The 19,609-nt window shown below is 45.2% G+C and overlaps 1 protein-coding gene across 1 annotated transcript in view; it reads right to left on the reverse strand.

The window, feature by feature from the left end:
• The window catches only part of LOC115540273 (tudor domain-containing protein 7B), a 58,003-nt gene that overhangs the window by 21,981 nt on the left and 16,413 nt on the right, over nt 1-19,609 (reverse strand). The window contains exons 5-16 of the mRNA XM_030351418.1: nt 18,889-19,257; nt 18,303-18,340; nt 13,622-13,653; nt 13,300-13,470; nt 5,744-5,944; nt 4,630-5,673; nt 4,106-4,287; nt 3,570-3,762; nt 2,897-3,008; nt 2,292-2,509; nt 1,804-1,938; nt 1,470-1,553 (exon numbers count right to left, since the gene is read on the reverse strand). Of these exons, the coding sequence (XP_030207278.1) occupies nt 1,470-1,553; nt 1,804-1,938; nt 2,292-2,509; nt 2,897-3,008; nt 3,570-3,762; nt 4,106-4,287; nt 4,630-5,673; nt 5,744-5,944; nt 13,300-13,470; nt 13,622-13,653; nt 18,303-18,340; nt 18,889-19,257 (2,779 nt within the window). The remainder of the gene's footprint in view (nt 1-1,469; nt 1,554-1,803; nt 1,939-2,291; nt 2,510-2,896; nt 3,009-3,569; nt 3,763-4,105; nt 4,288-4,629; nt 5,674-5,743; nt 5,945-13,299; nt 13,471-13,621; nt 13,654-18,302; nt 18,341-18,888; nt 19,258-19,609) is intronic.

The raw sequence follows: 19,609 nt of genomic DNA on the forward strand, positions 1-19,609 counted from the left end.
GAGAGACAGAACGAGAGCAAGACAGACATTACGAGAGCGACACAGCCATCTCTTTCCCGACAATCCCCTCTGTGCACGAACCCTTACATATGGTAATTAGGGCTGGCCCGAATTATTCGAATATTCGAATACTCGTTCGGAAAATTAGTATTCGAAGCTTAAATCAGTATTCGGAGCTTCTTTGTAATTTTTCCACTACGTGACGTTACCAGAGCGAGGGAGGCAAACTATAAGCGTCAGCGACACCAAGCAGAGAAGCGAGAGAGGTGGAGGAAGAATAGATATCTTGTTTCCCTATACTTTATAACACAACATTAGCGGGATCTCGGGAGGAAAAGTCATACTTAGCGAAATGCTAACCTTAGCTTTGTTGTTTACGTTCGCTGTACAGCACCGCGCCAATAAACTGTGACTGGCTTGCTGCAGAGCGTGAGCGTCTTGGGAATACCCGGTCAATATAATGGATATAATATGGACACATAAGACCATCAATATTCGGTATTTGTTATGGATTTATTGTACAAATTCCCTGAAAAGATGCACGTTCCAGGATGAATTGAAAAGCTCCCATAAGGCCTAGATGGCAGAGGACAGCTGATTTGGAACGGAACAACAGCTGTTTGCTTTCACAGGGAAAAACTAAAGGAACTTCAACCTACTTAGGCCTACTAATTAACGTTCAAAAGCTATCAAATCTTCAACAAAATATGCAGATACTGTCAAAATCGGTTCCAGGGAGTATATAGGGATTATTAATGTTGTTTTTGATGGTGTTTTTTCTGGAACGAGTATTCGAATATTCGCTCGGAAAAAACCTAAGAGTATTCGAAGCCTGAAAAATGGCATTCGGGCCAGCCCTAATGGTAATTAAACATTAAAACACCTGCGGCTTATAGTCCAGTGCGGCTTATAGTCCAGTGCGGCTTATATATGTACACATCATTCAATTTAGCTGCTGAGGTTTATACTCCGGTGCGGCTTATCTTTCGGAAAATACGGTAAATGACTGATCAAGCTGCACTTCTTGGCAACTGGTGACTAACTAAATATCAACGCATGATTTTTCTACCCGTAACTTTGTTATTTTTCCACCTTTTAAAATAAGTACCTGTAACGCTGACACAGGTTCAGATTTTAAGCCGAAATGTTTGGACGTGTTGCAACGCAGATTTCTTTGTTATGAAATATTTTTGTTCACTTTTATGGTTAATTTATAGAATACAGATGGCAGCATCCAATATATAACCCCTTCCTTATTGTAAGAGTGAAATACAATCTTCCTAATCCCTTCATTTAGTTTCCTAGTATTTAGTTGTGCCCTTTCTTTGGTGGACTGTGCCCCTCAAATTTTTTTTCCTACCAGTCCGATTGTTGGTTTCTAAATCCTTCCCTCTTCTACTCACAGCTCTCAATTATCACGACAGCACCTTTAGGCAAACATCTCTCTCTGGGTGAATGGAGAGCGGTACCTCTGCTCGGGACCACTTCCCTCTATGACGGGCCAGACACAGCTTCCCGCTGAAGGGTTGGGACACCAGACACTCCGACGTCACCTGGAGAGACAGCACTGCAGTCAGTAAGACAGTACTCCACCACGCACCAACGGCACCTGCTAACACGCGGCCACGTGCCAACACGCGGCCACGTGCCAACACGCGGCCACGTGCCAACACGCGGCTACGTGCTAACACGCGGCTATGTGCTAACACACGGCTACGTGCTAACCCCCGGCTACAGTATGTGCTCAGGTTGAAAATCGGTTTGTTTATGTTTCTGGGTGAAAGGTCCCTTAGTGTCCGGTACCTGATTGGAGAAGAAGGCCTCTATCTTGGCCAGCAGGCCGCTGAGAGAGGAGCGCCCTCTACAGGGGAGCTGGCAGGAGAGGAACCCATCTGAAGACACGTTGGTGACCCACACGTCCTGGTACCTGCTGCTTACCTGCACAACACACAGCTATCATCATCATCATCATCACACCCTGGTACACACAGTCATTATCATCATCATCACACCCTGGTACACAGTCATCATCACACCCTGGTACACAGTTATCATCATCAAACCCTGGTACATAGTCAGCATCATCATCACACCCTGGTACACACAGTTATCATCATCAAACCCTGGTACAGTCATCATCATCACACCCTGGTACAAAGGCATCATCATCACACCCTGGTACACAGTCATCATCATCATCATCACACCCTGGTACACAGTTATCATCATCACATCCTGACACGGACACCCCTACCCCCCAGCATCAGTTACCCGGCCCGGTCATGACTCACTATGAGGGGGGCGTGGTCCTGGGCGGCGTGGTCCTGCAGGGCCTTCCGGCAGGCTGCGTTGATGTTGAGGTCATCGTCCTGCGATGTGTCGTAGAGGACCACCAGCGGGAGCTTCTCTCCTGGACACACCTCCACCGTCTCCATCAGCAGGATGCGCCCCACGGCCAGGCGCTCCAGAGCCGACACAACCACCGGCTTGGAGCTCCATGCCTCCAGACCTGAGGGCCCACAGAACCATGCTGTGTCCTAGGTGTAACTCTACCTGCTCACTGGACTACAAGTGTGTTCTAGGTGGTGTAACTACCTGCTAGCTGGACGAGGAATGTGTTCTAGGTGGTGTAACTACCTGCTAGCTGGACTACAAGTGTGTTCTAGGTGAGGTGGTGTAACTACCTGCTAGCTGGACTACAAGTGTGTTCTAGGTGGTGTAACTACCTGCTAGCTGGACGAGGAATGTGATCTAGGTGGTGTAACTACCTGTTAGCTGGACTACAAGTGTGTTCTAGGTGGTGTAACTACCTGCTAGCTGGACGAGGAATGTGTTCTAGGTGGTGTAACTACCTGTTAGCTGGACTACAAGTGTGTTCTAGGTGGTGTAACTCTACCTGCTAGCTGGACGGTGGTGGCCTGGAAGGGGAGAGTGAGGAAGTCCTGAGGAAGAACGAGTAGACTGCTGGAGCTCACCTCCATAGAGAAGCCATAGTCCACATAGTACACCTGGTGTAAGATAACATGGTACACCTGGTGTAAGATAACATGGTACTCTTTGTGTAAGATACCATGGTACACCTGGTGTAAGATACCATGGTACACCTGGTGTAAGATACCATGGTACACCTGGTGTAAGATACCATGGTACACCTGGTGTAAGATACCATGGTACACCTGGTGTAAGATACCATGGTACACCTGGTGTAAGATACCATGGTACACCTGGTGTAAGATACCATGGTACACCTGGTGTAAGATACCATGGTACACCTGGTGTAAGATACCATGGTACACCTGGTGTAAGATACCATGGTACACCTGGTGTAAGATACCATGGTTCACCGGGTGTAAGATACAATGGTTCACCGGGTGTAAGATACAATGGTTCACCGGGTGTAAGATACCATGGTACACCTGGTGTAAGATACCATGGTACACCTGGTGTAAGATACCAAGGTACAACTGGTAAGAGGTAGTGCAACTTCCTATATGAAAGCCACCTAATGGAGTTGATGACCTACCAGGGCAGTAAAAGTTACCAATACTAAACAAAGTACCACATCTCACCTTGACCTTTTCAGAGGTCATGTCCTCTATGACCTGGACCCTGGCCAGCTCATCTCCAGCTTCCCCGGTGACCGCGGCCAGCTGACCAATGGCAGGGCTGGGCAGGGTGTCGGGGGTGGGGCTCTGGGTGTAGAAGGCGAGCATAGCGTTCTCCATGGACTCCTGGGCTTTGGAGTAGCCCTTCCCGACGTACCTGTTGTCACAGAGAAAGCACGGCAGAAGCCAAAGGGCATTCAGGGGAAAGTCCGATCAATATGCCAATTTCTACATTACTGTAACATCAAGAAAGAACCCCATCCTGCATTCTCATTGGTTGTTCGTCACAATTACACAGGTCACGGCCAATCCGATGTAGGGGAACAGCATGATAATATAATGCCATATGACAACAAAGCAGCAAACAAAACCGCCGCCTCATGAACACCACATGTTTGCGCGTTTGAGAGTACGAGTGTGTGAGAGTGGGAGTGTAAGTGAGATTGTGTGTAAGTATGTATGTGTGCAACTGAGTGCCCTATGTTGCACCAGCCTCCTACCTGACGGTGACCCGGTCACTCCCCCGGGCTTCGGTCACCAACACAGAGGGGTACTGCTCCGTTGGGAGGGTCAGGGAAGGGAGCGCCTGGACTCCCAGAACCGGGACACCAGAGGCAGGGGCCGTGGAGCAGCACGGCTCCGTCCTCTGGCTCTCTGCTTCCCTCCGCTCATACAGAATGGCCTGAAGGGGACAGAGGGGAACGCTAGTGTTAAGAGAATCTGCTTGTTCCCTACAAATGCATTATTTCCGGAGTCAACCATTTGCTACTGAAATGTGGGAGTGCACAGATTTAGTTCCCTTTATAGTACACTACTCAATACCCATAATGCACCGTGAATTAAGTGTTCAACTGATGATGTGGTGGTAGTCACAAGCAAACTAAGTTGTGGTTATGATTAGAACAGTGAGGCAGAGAACCACTCAAGCGTAATCACAACTTGAGTTGCTACAAAATAAAATACCCTACGACTGGTGCATGTTAACCACCAGGAGGTGGTCTACAGAGCATTGTGTCCCCCTGACCTTGCTTCGGTCATGTGAAAGAGGGTAATCCACCGAGCAGATGTCCTCCAGCAGTGACAGCTGGCCCAACACAGCCTCAGGGAAGGCCATCTTGTATGTGTCCAGGAAGAGCTGGGGCAGGGCGTGGGTCCACAGCCCGTTGCTGTACTTCGACAGGAGCTCCAGAAGCCTATCCTGCAGCTCGGGGCTCAACGGGCTAACGGCGGAGGAATTGGGGGGAGAGCCAGCAGCGTTGGAAACTGCGGTAGGCATATTAGGGGCGAAGCCTGGGCTCCGGGAGGGGCTCCAGAGGCTGGCAGAGGCCGTCGAGGCCGGGTCTTTAACTGGGGAGCTCTCTGCAGAGGTGGGGGAGAACAGGTAGGTGGGGGGGGGGCAGGGGGCTGCCAGGTGAGATGGGGGAGATGGGGGAGATGGGGCTTGGGCCGAGGATGGACGCCGGGTTGGACATGGTGAAGCTATTGGAGGGGGAGGCTGGTCTGGGTGAAGTGAGGGAGGTGAGGCTGGTGAACGAGGAGGATGGTTTGGGTGAGGGGAGGGAGGAGAAACTTGTGAAGGAGGAGGAGGATTTGGGTGAGGGGAGGGAGGAGAAACTTGTGAAGGAGGAGGATGGTTTAGGTGAGGAGAGGGAGGAGAAACTTGTGAAGGAGGATGGTTTAGGTGAGGGGAGGGAGGAGAAACTTGTGAAGGAGGAGGATGGTTTAGGTGAGGGGAGGGAGGAGAAACTTGTAATCGAGGAGGATGGTTTGGGTGAGGGGAGGGAGGTATAGATGGTAGAGGGGAAGAATGGCTTGGGTGAGGAGAATGAGGGGGAGACTGATTTGGGTGAGGGCAGGGTAAAGGGGGAGGAAGGGTTGGGTGAGGGCAGAGTGGAGGGGGAGGCTGGTTTGGGTGAAGTGAAGATGAAGGGGGAAACTGGTTTGGGTGAGGGAAGGGTGGAGGGGGAGACTGGTTTGGGTGAAGTGAAGATGAAGGGGGAAGCTGGTTTGGGTGAGGGAAGGGTGGAGGGGGAGACTGGTTTGGGTGAGGGCAGGGTGGAGGGGGAGACTGGTTTGGGTGAGGGCAGGGTGGAGGGGGAGACTGGTTTGGGTGAGGGCAGGGTGGAGGGGGAGGCTGCTTTGGGTGAGGGCGAGGGTGGTTTGGGTGAGGGCAGGGTGGAGGGGGAGGCTGGTTTGGGTGAGGGCAGGTCGGAGGGGGAGGCTGGTTTGGGTGAGGTGAGGGTGAAGGGGTTGCCGCTGGGTCTGCCTGCCGTCGGCTTAGGAGGGAGAGGTGGGTAGAGCAGCCGGTCAGTTCTGTTGCTACTGTTTAGGTTTTCCACCTGCACAGCACAGGAGAAACCCAGTAAGGAATTCAACCAGACACCTGTCCAAAGCAGTCTAGAACAGGCAGACATTAAACTAGGCATCCAACAACAAACAACTATCTGAATTTACAAAAAAACAAAACAGGTCTCAGATATCACAGGAAAAGATTTTTTGGTTTGTTTCCAAAAGGCAGTACCTGGGCTGTACCACTTCCGGTGGGGCCCCTATACAAAATCGACTTGGTAGCGACGTTGACAGTTTGTGAGTGTTGCGGCTGTTGAGTGAGTGAGAGGTTGCGGGCTGCCGGACGGCGCTGCAAGGAACTTTTATGAACGCAATAATGTTATCCCGCAGTAATCAGCCCGACAGCCCGGAGAGACGTTAATGGCCCACCGGGCGTTAAGTTAAATTTGTTGGTGCCTCTATTCTTATAGATGTTGAGTGTTACTCGTGAGCGCGCAGCCAGCAGGTACTTTTTTCTGCGTGCCGTGGGAGTGGACCGCCGGTGTGGCGACGTGATTTGTTAATGCTGTGGAGAGCGGAATTAAATGGCTGCTACACGAGTTGACTGCAGACTATTATTGTAGCTAGGAATTATCATGGTAGCAGAAGATGGCTACTTCTAAAAACTACAAATTGCCTCCGGGTTTTGACGAAGCGAAGTCCTACGAGAATTGGAAAAATTAAGTGGAAATGTGGAAACGGGTGACGGACTTCGACGGGAAAAAACAAGCGTTAGCAGTAGCTCTATCGCTGAAAGGTAGAGCTAGGGATATTGCCCTGGAAATACCAGCTGACGATCTGGATAAGGATAATGGAATGACCACGTTGATTCAGTAACTTGACATTCTTCATGAGAGAAGAAAAGGACCAGGCTTATAAAGCATACTCTGAGTTTGGTCGGATACCACGGAAAGATGACGTCCCGATGGGGGAATATATTGAGGACTTTGAACAGATATACAACAAGATCCGTCAGTCTAATATGTATCTGCCCGACGCGGTTTTGGCATTTAAACTACTGGACACAGCCGTTCTCGATGTCAAAGACAAGCAACTGGCTTTAGCTGCATGTGGAACACATACTTTCGCTGACATGAAATCGGCGCTCAAACGAGCGTTCGGAAATAGACAGAGGGGAAAGCGGGAACCATTAGCGCGAGTTATAGACGCTGTATACTACACAGACAACACAAGAGGCCAGTCATGAGCCCAAAGTAGCCAAGCTCGAGGACCACTTGCAGGCACTAACCCGGTTGATAAATTCGGAAGACGGACTAAGTGTGGTATTTGTCAGAGCACATACCATTGGGTAAAAGATTGTCCACACAAGAAAGAGCATGTAAAGATGGCAAGTGAAAATCAGTGCAGTGAAAACCTTGAGTGTAACATAACACTGTTTTAAAAGGAATCTGATGAGATATTCATGGTTGTAGCTCTAGGCTCGGCTGTAATTTACACAGCTTGAACAAGAACAGTCTGTGGTGAAAAGTGGCTCGATAACTATGTGCAGGGACTGGATGAGAGCGAAATAGAGCAAGTGATAAACATGGAGAGCAGCAAGCCTTTGAAGTTTGGAGATGGTAAAGTTGTACACTCCATTAAAAAGATCAAGATTCAAGGTCAGCCAAGGTAGGGAAAGCAAAATGCTGCATTGAAACAGAAGTAGTACCATGTGACATCCCATTACTACTTAGTAAAGCTTCGCTAAAGAGAGCAGGAGCTGTTTTAGACTAGTAGAATGATACAGCAACAATGTTGAAACAACAGGTAGCTCTAGAGCAGGGATGCCAGGGTTACGGCCTGCGGGCCGGACACGGCCCGACTGTATGTCACATCCGGCCCACGGGTGGTAAGGGGAGAATATATGTATTTATTTAATTTTTATAAATCTTTTTTTTTTTTTGGAATCCGTCAGTTGTTCCGTTACTGCTGCTGGTCTGTTACGATGCAATAACTGTTCATCCTTCATCTCCATTCCATTTCGAAACGTGTTTAGAAAACACCCTTGTTTCATTAAAATTAATTAATTAACTAGGGCTGCCACCAACTTTTGCCGCCCCCCAACGCATTCGCCGCCCTAGGCGATCGCCTAGTTCACCTATGCAAGCCTCCAATAAATAAAATAAAAGTAATTAACAGCTTGCACTTGTGTTATTTATAGGAAATGTATTTTGTTGGCACCTACTCTATTTTGTTGCATTTCTCCTTTATAAATGTAGGCTACTTGCATGGATAGGAAAATGTTAAGTTTTTAGAGGGGAGCTGTCTCCTGCTTTAGGCTATGTAATTGTAGGCCTCATTGTGAGGCTATTTTGGGGCCAATGCAATTTATTTTTGATGTCTAGGCCTTCAAGCATAATTTAAAATAACCTACCTATCCATGTGTTGAGTCAGTCCGGCCCCCCCTCTCACTTGAAAAAAAATCTTCCCCCCTGACCATTTTCACCCTGGCATCCCCGCTCTAGAGGTTACATCCTCAGGACATTACTGTATAAACATATCAGATAAAGTCTCCCCAAGTGATACATATGACATAGTGTAAGCTACTACAGAAAATATGACTGAGGAACAAAAGCACAAAGCTTTACTGAAACTTCACAAGCAGTTTGGCCATGCCTCAGTTGATAGACTGAAGAAACTGCTGATGAATGCTGGAAATGTTGATGAAGAGAACACTACTATTCTGGAAGAGATAGTGAGCTAATGTGAGATATGTCTCAAGCACCTAAGCCTGCTGTTGGCCTGCCCATGGCTTCTCGATACGAGACTGTAGCAGTGGATTTACATGAACTAGAACCAAATGGGTGGTACCTTCACATTATCGATCATTTCACTCGCTTAAGCACTGGTAGCATCGTCACCTCCAAGAAGCCAAGCGTGATAGTAAAACACTTCATTCATTCATGGATTACCATTCACGGTCCACCGGAGCGGCTTTTCAGTAGCTACTGCTGGCTACAGCCCTTTGGGTTATGGTTTGATGGAGCGCCATAACCAAACACTCACGGAGACACTGTTGAAAGTTAAAAGCGACAACAGATGTGACTGTGGAATGGCCCTGGATTGGGAATTCATGGCGAAGAACACAATGCAGAATGTCCATGGCTTCAGTCCATATCAGCTTTTTTTTGGACGAAATCCAAATCTTCCATCTGTCCTAGTCGATAAGCCACCTGCCTTGGAAGGCACTACTATCAATGCATGTGTGGGACAACATATAACAGCATTACACAAAGCAAGAAAAGCATTCACTGAGGCAGAGTGCTCAGAGAGAATAAGGAGAGCTCTGAGAAAGCAACTCCTTTCAAACGATAAGTATGAAACCGGGGACAAAGTCTATTACAAGAGGATGGACTGTGTTAAATGGAAAAGCCCTGGAGTTGTGCTCAGACAAGATGGAGTCGTGATATTTGTACGTCATGGTGGGACCTATGTCAGGGTTCATCACTCAAGGCTAAGGAAGGCTAATGCTGATACCAGTGAAGTAGCTGGTGCTTAAAGTCCACAGCAACCTGCAGAAAATGACACTGGTGCAAATACTGATGCATCTGCTATTGATAGCGATGTGGACATTGACATTGTTGCTGACCCTGTGGTTGACTATCATCAATATGATCAACAGCCACTTGACATTAGAGTGGGAGGCTCCATAGCACTAAAGACAGGACAAATAATCAGTTATCTGGACAGAGACACAGGTGTTTCTCATACAGCTAAAGTGATGGGGCGAGCTGGAAAGGCTACAGGAAACATAAGAACTGGTTCAATCTACAATACTCAGAACCCGTTGACATTGCAGGTACCATGAGGTCAGCTGAACTTACTCAGGTGGGGGATCTTCAGGTTGAGCCTCTGGACAATGTTGAAGTATGCTCTGACGTGCATGAAAATGATGTGTTAATCACAGAATCACAGAAGAAGTCTCATTTGATATTGCAAAACTTGATGAAATCAGTAACTGGAAAAGAGTGTTTGAGGAGGTAAAGGACGTTGGTCAAAAGAAGGTGTCCACCAGGTGGGTGTGTACACTAAAAGAAACCCCTGATGGTAGAGTACCCAAAGCACGTCTTGTAGCTAGGGGTTTTGAAGAATTTAACACTACAAATCTTCTAAAAGACTCTCCTACGTGCTCATCAGAGTCACTCAAGCTACTCATGTTAGTTATATGTCAGAGACAGTGGACGCTGCACTCCATGGACATCAAGTCAGCTTTTCTTCAGGGGGCGGAGCTGTCTCGGGACATTCACATTTGTCCTCCTCCTGAAGTCGAAAGTAAAGGAAAGGTGTGGAAGCTAAACAAATGTGTCTATGGGCTCGCAGATGCATCGCTTTACTGGTAAAACCAAGTTAAAGCAACAATGCTGAAAACTGGGGCCACAATGTCACAAGTGGATCCTGCTGTTTTCTACTGGCTTGACGAACAAGGTAGTGTAAATGGTATCCTTGCTTGTCACGTGATGACTTCATCTGGGGGGGCTCTCACATGTTTGCCACTACAGTCATTCCTCACATCAAAACTGCTTTTCTAGTGGGACGCGAGGAGCATGATCGCTTTCTTTATGTAGGGATGGACTTTGCCACTGTTGAAGGAGGAGTGGAGATGCAACAAGACGTATAAATAAAGAATCTGCAGCCTGTTCTCATGAACTCATCTAGAGCTTTGGAGCGTGATTCTCCTCACAGACTGAGACTGACAAGTTGAGGTCAAAGATAGGTCAGCTGCTATGGGTGGCTAGACAAAGCAGGCCAGAAATCATGTTTGATACGTGCATTCTTGCATCCACCCTAAAACATGGTACTGTGCAAACAATGCATGAAGCAAATAAAGTTGTAAAGAAACCAAAGTCACAAGGACACTTAGGAGATGATGAGTCTTTGAAACTTGTTGCTTCTATGGGAAACCTACCTGACGGTGGAACACAAGGGGGGCATCTCAATGTACTGATGGGCAAGGAAGGGATATTCTCACCTGTCTGCTGGCAATATAAGAGGATCAGGAGAGTGGTTCCGAGTACACTGGCAGGAGAAACACTTGCTCTTGCTGATGGGATTGACCATGCCATATTTCTGTCATCCCTCTACTCTGAACTCACCACAGGAAATGTCACAAAGGGCATCTTGCCGGTGATATGCGTCACAGACAACTACTCTCTTGTGGATGCCATCAAGTCCACCAAGTCTGTGACAGAGAAAAGACTGAGACTAGAAATAAGTGGCATTAAAGAACTAATCCAAACCAAAAGGATCCAACATGTTCTTCGGTCAGCTACAAATGAACAGCTGGCAGACCGACCAAAAAAAGGAGCTTCTTCCCTGCTCCTTCTATAAGCCCTGAAGGATGGGAAGTGGAAGCTTGAGGAGTGACTGTTAATGACTAAAACAAAACAAATGACTGTTGAAATCATTTCTGGTTGTTGCTGTTATTTTAAAAGAGACTGTTAATGTTTAAAAACTGTTACTGTTCGTTACTGTTTTTGCTTTAAAGGGTTATTTCTCACTGAATATTATTAGTCAAAAGTCAGACATTTTTATTAGCAGTTTTTTATTTTTATTTAAAAAAGAGGAGATTGTTAAGTTTAATTTGTTGGCGCCTCTATTCTTTTAGTTGTATTGCTTTTAGAGTGTTACTCGTGAGCGCGCAGCCAGCAAGTACTTTTTTCTGCGTGCCGTGGGAGTTGACCGCCGGTGTGGCGACGTGATATGTTGATGCTGTTGAGAGCGGAATTAAATGGCTGATACACGAGTTGACTGTGGACTATTATTTTAGCTAGGAATTATCAACGGGAATTCTCCCGCCTACCACTCCGCAACCGTGTTTGTTATTTACTGGTTTAAATAAGAAATGTTATAGTATTTCCCATCTTTGCTGAGCAAGAGTTTTGTTCGAAAGTTCAGTGATTGAAACAAATAAAAGCCTGGGCTGTTGAAGTTTTACGGTAGGCCTACCACTGTCATGCACCTACCCGATGTCAAGTAGATCGGGTTGAATTCACTGCGGGTCTCTCTTCTTATATCCATCTTACCAAATATATTTTATTACCGTCCTTCTGAACACTCTCTGATCTCACTAAAAGGCTAGCAGCATGAAATCAAGGGATATTTAGAATAGAAATTCATCGCGAGTTAACTATGACATTAATGGGATTAAATATTTTAATCGCATGACAGCACTAGTTATTTTATAAATAAAATAGTTCAAGGCCACTTAACACAGTGCAAGCAGACTTAAATAGCCCTTCATATCAGGGCTTTTCCTACATTGAAATTATTTGGTGGTTTTCCAAATTATTTCATATTCCGCCAAGGCAAAACACCAAAAAGTCAAGTGAGAGAAAGTGACAAAGACTTCAGTGTTTCCCATACATAGACCAATGTGTGGCGCAGCGCCACAGAAGGAACACAGAGCGCCAAAACTTGATTGTTTTTTGGTTGTTTTTTAAAGGTTGGGTATGGGATTTGCGAAATGCCAGCAGATTTTGAAAATACACAACTCAAATGGTCCTACCCCCTCTCCTTCAACGCTGACTCGGACTCCACCCATTCCAAGTACATGGACGCGCAATCATGCACGAGCGAACAGATGCGCGAGAGCGAGTCATTTGCTAGTTAGCTAGCTCCAGTAGCTACCGCAGGATAACAACAAACAGAAGCTTGCTCTGGGTCACGAGGTTTGAGTACGTGCACGAAGGGGTCGGGGGAGGGGGACTGCAGTACGACCGTTTGATTGACGTACTTACTGTCCAATGCAACTCGGTGCCTCTGGAAATCATTGGCTGGAGTTTTTCGAGCCCTGCCCGTTCCACAGATGATTGACTTGTTTAATTTTCATGTCAGTACTTCTAACTCAGTGGCTGTAAGTGGGTTATGATATGGATTTCAAGTAATTTTGCAAAAATGGCCAAAAAAGCGAATTCCATACCCAACCTTTAAGTGATTTTGAAATATAAATATTGTTCCGTTCATTAATCTCCGCAGAGCACTCTTTCTCCCTGCCATTCTCGTTCACACGCACACAGGGACAAGCGTGCATACGTGCCAATGGTGCGCTACCACAATGGATAAACCCGCATTACACTGATACACTGCATACACACTGACAGCAGACTCGCCCGCGCCTCCTCTCAACGAGCCTCAAGGAAAACCCGAAGCAGTGGGATATTTGCGATTAATGTGAAATGCGGTTATAGTTTATATATATTACGGTGTTAGACCCCCAGCCCGTTGTGCCGGCGATTTGAATTCGCTCTGCAGCAGGGACTGGAGATCGGGAAGATCAGGAAGTGGGCCGGTCCACTATGAAATGTATTTTGTGCGCGATTGCTTGATTCTGCGAATGAGCAAATGCGAAACGAAAGACGGGACGTACCATGCAGATGTGGGACCAGGTGTCCAGCTGTTGGAGGGCCTGAGGGGGGATGGCCTGAGCAAACATCTCCAGGTACACCCCAGGGAGTTTGGACAGCCACAGGCCGCTGCAGTGCTTTGACAGCAGATCAGAGAGTCTGCTCTGGACTAACTCTGGGTTGTAGACCTCTGGCTGTAACCACGGGGACAAGGAGATGTTGGTGAGATTATTACACCAGTTTACAGCTTAATGGACGGTTGCCTTCTTGGTAGCCGGATGTAATCCCTTTCAACGGAAGATGGATGACCGACTTCCAAGACATTGATAGATTTAAGTTGTTTACCTGTGAGGAAACTGGCTCCTGAGGCCGTCGTTCTGTAAAGTAACATGACAATAATTTCAGCAATGTATAAAGGTTTGAATACTAACGAAAAACATTCAACTTAATATATCACGCTGAAATGGAAAAAATAATTGGCATGATATGTGGAGGGCACATCACTCATCCACCAATTCACAAACTTGGAGGGAATTCTCATGGAAGAATCTGATTTGTTTCTTTATAACACCAAAAGTGAAAAGTAAGCCGCTTCACAAACGTCAGAAATGTTGGCGGTAATGTGGGTCTTATGATGTTGACTAGGGGTGCCACGAGATCTCGCGAGGTTAAACTCGACGATATTACCCGTCGCATTAAAAATCTGTCTCGCGAGATTTGTGAGTTATCCAAACTTCTATTTCTGCCCTGTGGGGGCAGTAATGCGCCTTTTCTACGTCTAGACTGCCAGAACCTAAAGAAGAAGGAAAATTAGAAGAGGAGGAGAAGGAGGGGAAGCAGGGGAAGCAGCGATAAGCTGTGTTTGAAATCGTTCCCTATCACGGATATAGTGCATAGGGTGCTCGCCATTTTGTAGTGGTGTTCGAATTCTCAGTGGTTAATTTCATGCACTATATAGTGCACTTAAAATACCCACAATTTCAGTGTACATAAGATGTTCCCTACATGTTACTCCCGTATACCACAATGCAATGCGGTCATGTTTTTCCGGAGGAGAAGAAGAAGCTGAATAAGCTTGAAAACGAATACGTTTAATGATGGAGTCTCCGGCTTTCGTTTAGAAATGTCAACAATTTATTTGGGATTTAACATAGAATATTGTGCCCGGTTTGTTTACATGATGTGGGCGCATCTGTCTACGTCACACAAATACCCGGCGCATTTACTGACGCAAATGACGTTTAGAAATGTTCAGCGTAGTGTCCGAATTCTCGTTTGTTTGTTCCCTAAATAGTGCACGATATCATGAACACTATATAGGGAATAGTGAGTGAGTGTATAGGGAACGATTTCGAACACAGCTAAAGACAGCCAGAATGACGTCGGAAAATACCCCCGCCACTTTTAAATCATTTCTTTGGCAGCATTTTTGGTACTTTGATTTGGTTTTGCACATAATATTGTTTGCACTTGGAAAAAAATAATTATTTAATTTAATTTATTTTACTTTAACTTTTATAAATTTTAGTTTCAATTTCATGCATGTAAAGAGTTATAAAGTATTTCAAAATGCATTTGCAACTCGGTTAAATAAAAGTCTGTTGGTCCAGTCATATATTTTGTCATTGTAGTTTTCTTAAAATCTCGTCTCGTCTCGTTCTCATGAACCCAATATCGTGTCTCGTCTCGTGAGCCGAGTGTATCATCACACCCCTAATGTTGACCATTCACATGTTATTTGGAATTGTCAGAAAATGACTATTTTGGAAAATGGTTTGAGGTATTAAAGCAAATACTAGGATATGAGGTCCCCAAAAGTAGTTTGGGGCTCTATGTGAATTTCAAAAAGAGGATATTATTGCGAGTTAGGGCTGCTCGATTATGGGCAAAATCATGAATGTTTTCAAAATCATTTGAAAACATGTTGTATTTATTCAGCATGTCTCTCCCAAAAAATACTTTAACTGAGAACTTTGACATTTTGCCTTAACATAGGGCATAGGGCCTGATTCCTAGGGATGGGAATCGAGAACCGGTTCTTGTTCAGAACCGGTGCCGAGTCAACCGATTCCTTGGAATCATTAGCCAGCCTGCTTAATGATTCCGCTCATCGGTTCCGGTCGTGGCAAATGCGTCATGACGTCACACACATACTGCTTTGTTTTGGTTCAGAACGCAGCAAACATGGCGCCGCCGAGGAAGAAGCGCATTGTGCGTTCACACCAAACGCGACGGGGCGACAAGATCCCATACAAAGTGAACGTAGAGACGCGTATCGGGCGAATTTTTCGCGAGAGAAAACCGGCGACAAGTTTTGATTTGTCGCACCACACTTTCACCGTGCACAGGCGAGAGCATTCACGAGGATTTGTGCTGCGACAAATTCGCATGATGACGGCCAATCAGCGTTCAACAGCGTGACATGTGTAACGTAACAACCAATCAGACTCAGTGCAGTCCGGGGTGAACTTCAGACTCCCGGAGCGCTCTACACACACACACACACACACACACACACACACACACACACACACACACACACACACACACACACACACACACACACACACACACACACACACACACACACACTAGAGCTGTCAAGCGATTAAAATATTTAATCGTGATTAATCGCATTAATGTCATAGTTAACTCTAATTAATCGCGATTAATCGCAAATTCTTTTTCTATGCTAAATATCCCTTGATTTTTTTGTCCCATAATTCTTCTCATTTTAATTCTCTCATCAACATGGTGAAGTGCATCGGCTTGCCTTGTGCAAATGATTTTTTATTGATAACAACATTGGCATATACACTGATCAAAACAGGACGATACAAAAAAAAAAGCCTATAGTGCAATTAAACGACTGCTGTGAACAAATGTCATTTGAACATAGCAGTCAGGCTACTGCTTCTTTGTTTTGAGCCAAAGAAAAAAAAAAATTTTTTTTTTTTTTTTTAATAAAATAATTGCGTTAATCGCGCGATAAAAAATTTAACGCCGTTAAATTTGGTTTGCGTTAACGCCGTTAATAACGCGTTTAACTGACAGCTCTAATATATATATATATATATATATAATAGTATATAATATAATATAATTGTATATATAATATCACTGCCAACAGCTCTGTGCGCCTCCGGATGGCTGTAGCGTGGGGAGCTCTCATAGGGATTGGGCTTCTCTGGGTTTGTTTACCGGCGTTGCTATGGTTTCCGGTCTTGTGTGTTCCAACGGTTTATTAGGTAGGCCCATCTAATAAATCTCTGTCTAATCAATACTTTATTTTGTTTATGTCAGTTGAATTTTGTTACAAGTTGAATGCAAATGAGCACTGTTAGTATTCCAAAAGGCACAAGCTCCTACTTGACTGTTTTCAGTCTGTGTTTTTAGTTTTATGGCACATAATGATGGCATTTGGGCATAAAAAGCCAAACATATATTTTTTTTTCTAGACCAATTGATTTGAAAATGTACAATTTCCTAATACTAGACGCACTTCTGATCAGATATTAGAGAGATTTAATACGAACAAACACATTTGTACTTATTTTGTCACCCAATGAGAATCGATAAGCAGAATCTGAATCGTGAAATTCTTATCAATTCCCATCCCTACTGATTCCCAAGTTAGCCTTGGTGTTCTTTATCATTGCAGACAGTTTAACACATTTCATTCAGTCCTTCTAGTTGCAGTTTGCTCATGTTAGGCTAGCGCACGGCAACGGGCAATACTAGCCTGCTATCAACAGTCTTACCCACTCCACACTACACCCGAGGCAAATCAACTATAACGCCTGACGGTCGATGTAAATGTCTATGTTGATAGAATAATGTTAGAAATAAAACAAACCTTGCATTGCATTTTGAGGGAATTGCTGTGTCTCAGCAGAAAAGTAGTCCCTCAAGATGCGATGATTCATGCGATGCAAGGTTAGTTTTATTTCTAACATTATTCTATCAACACAGACATTTACATCTATAGTCTGGCGTTATAATTGAATTACCTCAGGTGTACTGTGGAGTGAGTAAGACTGTTTTATTAGCAGGCTAGCATTGCCCGTTGCCGCGCGCTAGCCTAGCACGAGCGAACTCTGCAACTAGAAAGACTGAATGAAATGTTGAAAACTGTCTCCAATGATAAACACCAAGGCTAACTTGGGAATCAGGCCTTATGTCCAAAATTACGAACTACCCATTTAAAGAAATACACAAAATGGTCAAAAAGAAAATGTTCCAATCTAAAATAATATACAGATATGTATCCAGCTGTTCTGCCCTTTCTATAAAACATTAAATGAAAAAATATATAGATAGATTATGTTAATTTTGTGATCGTTTGATGCTAAAATCGAAATCACGATCAAAATTCGATTAATCGCCCAGCCCTATTGCGAGTGATGTATATTTAATCAAAATACCGCTAGTAGCGAGCAAGAAAGCTATCACCAGACATTGGTGTAGAGAAAAAACACCAAAAAAAAAATCAGTGGTTACTATTGTTGAAGAGATAGCTGTAATGGAGAAACTGACACAGACACTGAGACTTCAACAAGCACGATTCGACTGTAAATGGGAAAAGTGGACACTTTACAGGACTCAAAATGAAGACATTGGAATGGAACAGTAACTAATAGATAATTACAACCTCATGATACAAGAATGAGAAGGTACTTCCCAAGGCAGTTATTTTGGTTTTTTTCTTGCCATCTACTATTTGACGATGTTGATATAATGTTATACAACTGGCATGTTACGGTGAAAAACAGTCAATAAAGAAAAAAGAAAAAATACCCTGTGCAAACATCAACTCAAACCATTGGACCACATTCGGCTAGCGGACGCACTCGGCTGCACTACCCAACTAGCGTTTGGAACCAAGATGGTACAGAGATTGCTGCTAGGAATAGAACGCCCATAACCGCATTTACTCATTCAAATACCTGCATGTATTTGTATTTTATTTTCCCATCCTAAACTTCATGTGACCTAAAAGAGGACCTAGAGTCCGGCTGAAACATACCTGCAGTCTTTTGGTGGTTGTCCAGCGGCACTTCTTTCCTGCAGTGCAGACACATATAGGATGTCAGAAACAATTGGCAATAATAAACACATTTAGACGTAGACACATTTAGCAGTGCTGACGCATAAAATTACCCATTTCCGGTGTCACCCATGGTCACTCGTAAAGTACCGGTTCTAAAAATAAATGGGGTAGAGTACCATTTTTAAAGGCAGGGTATTGCGATACCTTTCTAGTATCGGTATACTGTGCCACCCTTTTAAGAATAGGAAACAATTCAAAGTGCAGTGAACGTAAAGCAGGGTAATCTTGACGTGAAATACTGACGTAAATTCTCATCCCCCGATATATATCGTCATATCGAACAGCACAGCCCTAATTTACAACATGTCAAATAAGTTGTTTGCGCAATTTAGTTATTAAGTTAATCTAGCTATAAATTGTTTGTGCAATTTGGTTATTAAGTTAATCTAGCGATAACCTGACGTTTTTTTTTTTTTCCCAATCAACCAATCGATCGGTCGGTGGGTTGGTTGAATTTCGGTCGACCGAAATTGGTTGACTAAAGCCCTTCTACTTTCTGTACCTGTCGGCCTGGGATGATGGACAGGAGGAAGGCTGGTCGGCAGCCTGGGCCGGGGGTCTGTAGGATGTCTGATGTGGTGGTCTGTGGAATGTCTGAGGCGGGGGTCTGTAGGCTGGCTGAGGCGGGGGTCTGTAGGCTGGCTGAGGCGGGGGTCTGTAGGCTGGCTGAGGCGGGGGTCTGAAGGCTGGCTGAGGCGGGGGTCTGTAGGCTGGCTGAGGCGGGGGTCTGTAGGCTGGCTGAGGCGGGGGTCTGTAGGCTGGCTGAGGCGGGGGTCTGTAGGCTGGCTGAGGCGGGGGTCTGTCGGCTGGCTGAAGAGAAGCTCCTCTGTGTTGGATGGGGACAGCTGAGCTGGACCCCTGGTCCTGTTGTCTGACCACAAGACTGTGACTTAGACTCAGGGCAAAAGGGACATGGGCGAATGACGTTTCACAGTGGATGGTATAGTTCCTTAAAGAACCATGGATGAAATGATACAAGATGAACTTATTTAACTTGATTGATGCCCTAATGATAAGAAACCAAACTCACCCTTTTCATGATGTTCTTGTGACTAGGGCCCGACCAATTCATCGGCCTTCCGATTTAATCGGCCGATTATAGCCTTTTTGAAAATAATCAACATCTGCCAAAAAGACGCCGATTACAACCGATTTTTTTTTTTCAACCGATTTTTATTTTATTTTTTTATTGCGCTTAGTATCCTGCAGATTGCGCTCCTACT

This window comes from Gadus morhua, chromosome 3, assembly GCF_902167405.1.
Source record: "Gadus morhua chromosome 3, gadMor3.0, whole genome shotgun sequence".
Taxonomy (NCBI): domain Eukaryota; kingdom Metazoa; phylum Chordata; class Actinopteri; order Gadiformes; family Gadidae; genus Gadus; species Gadus morhua.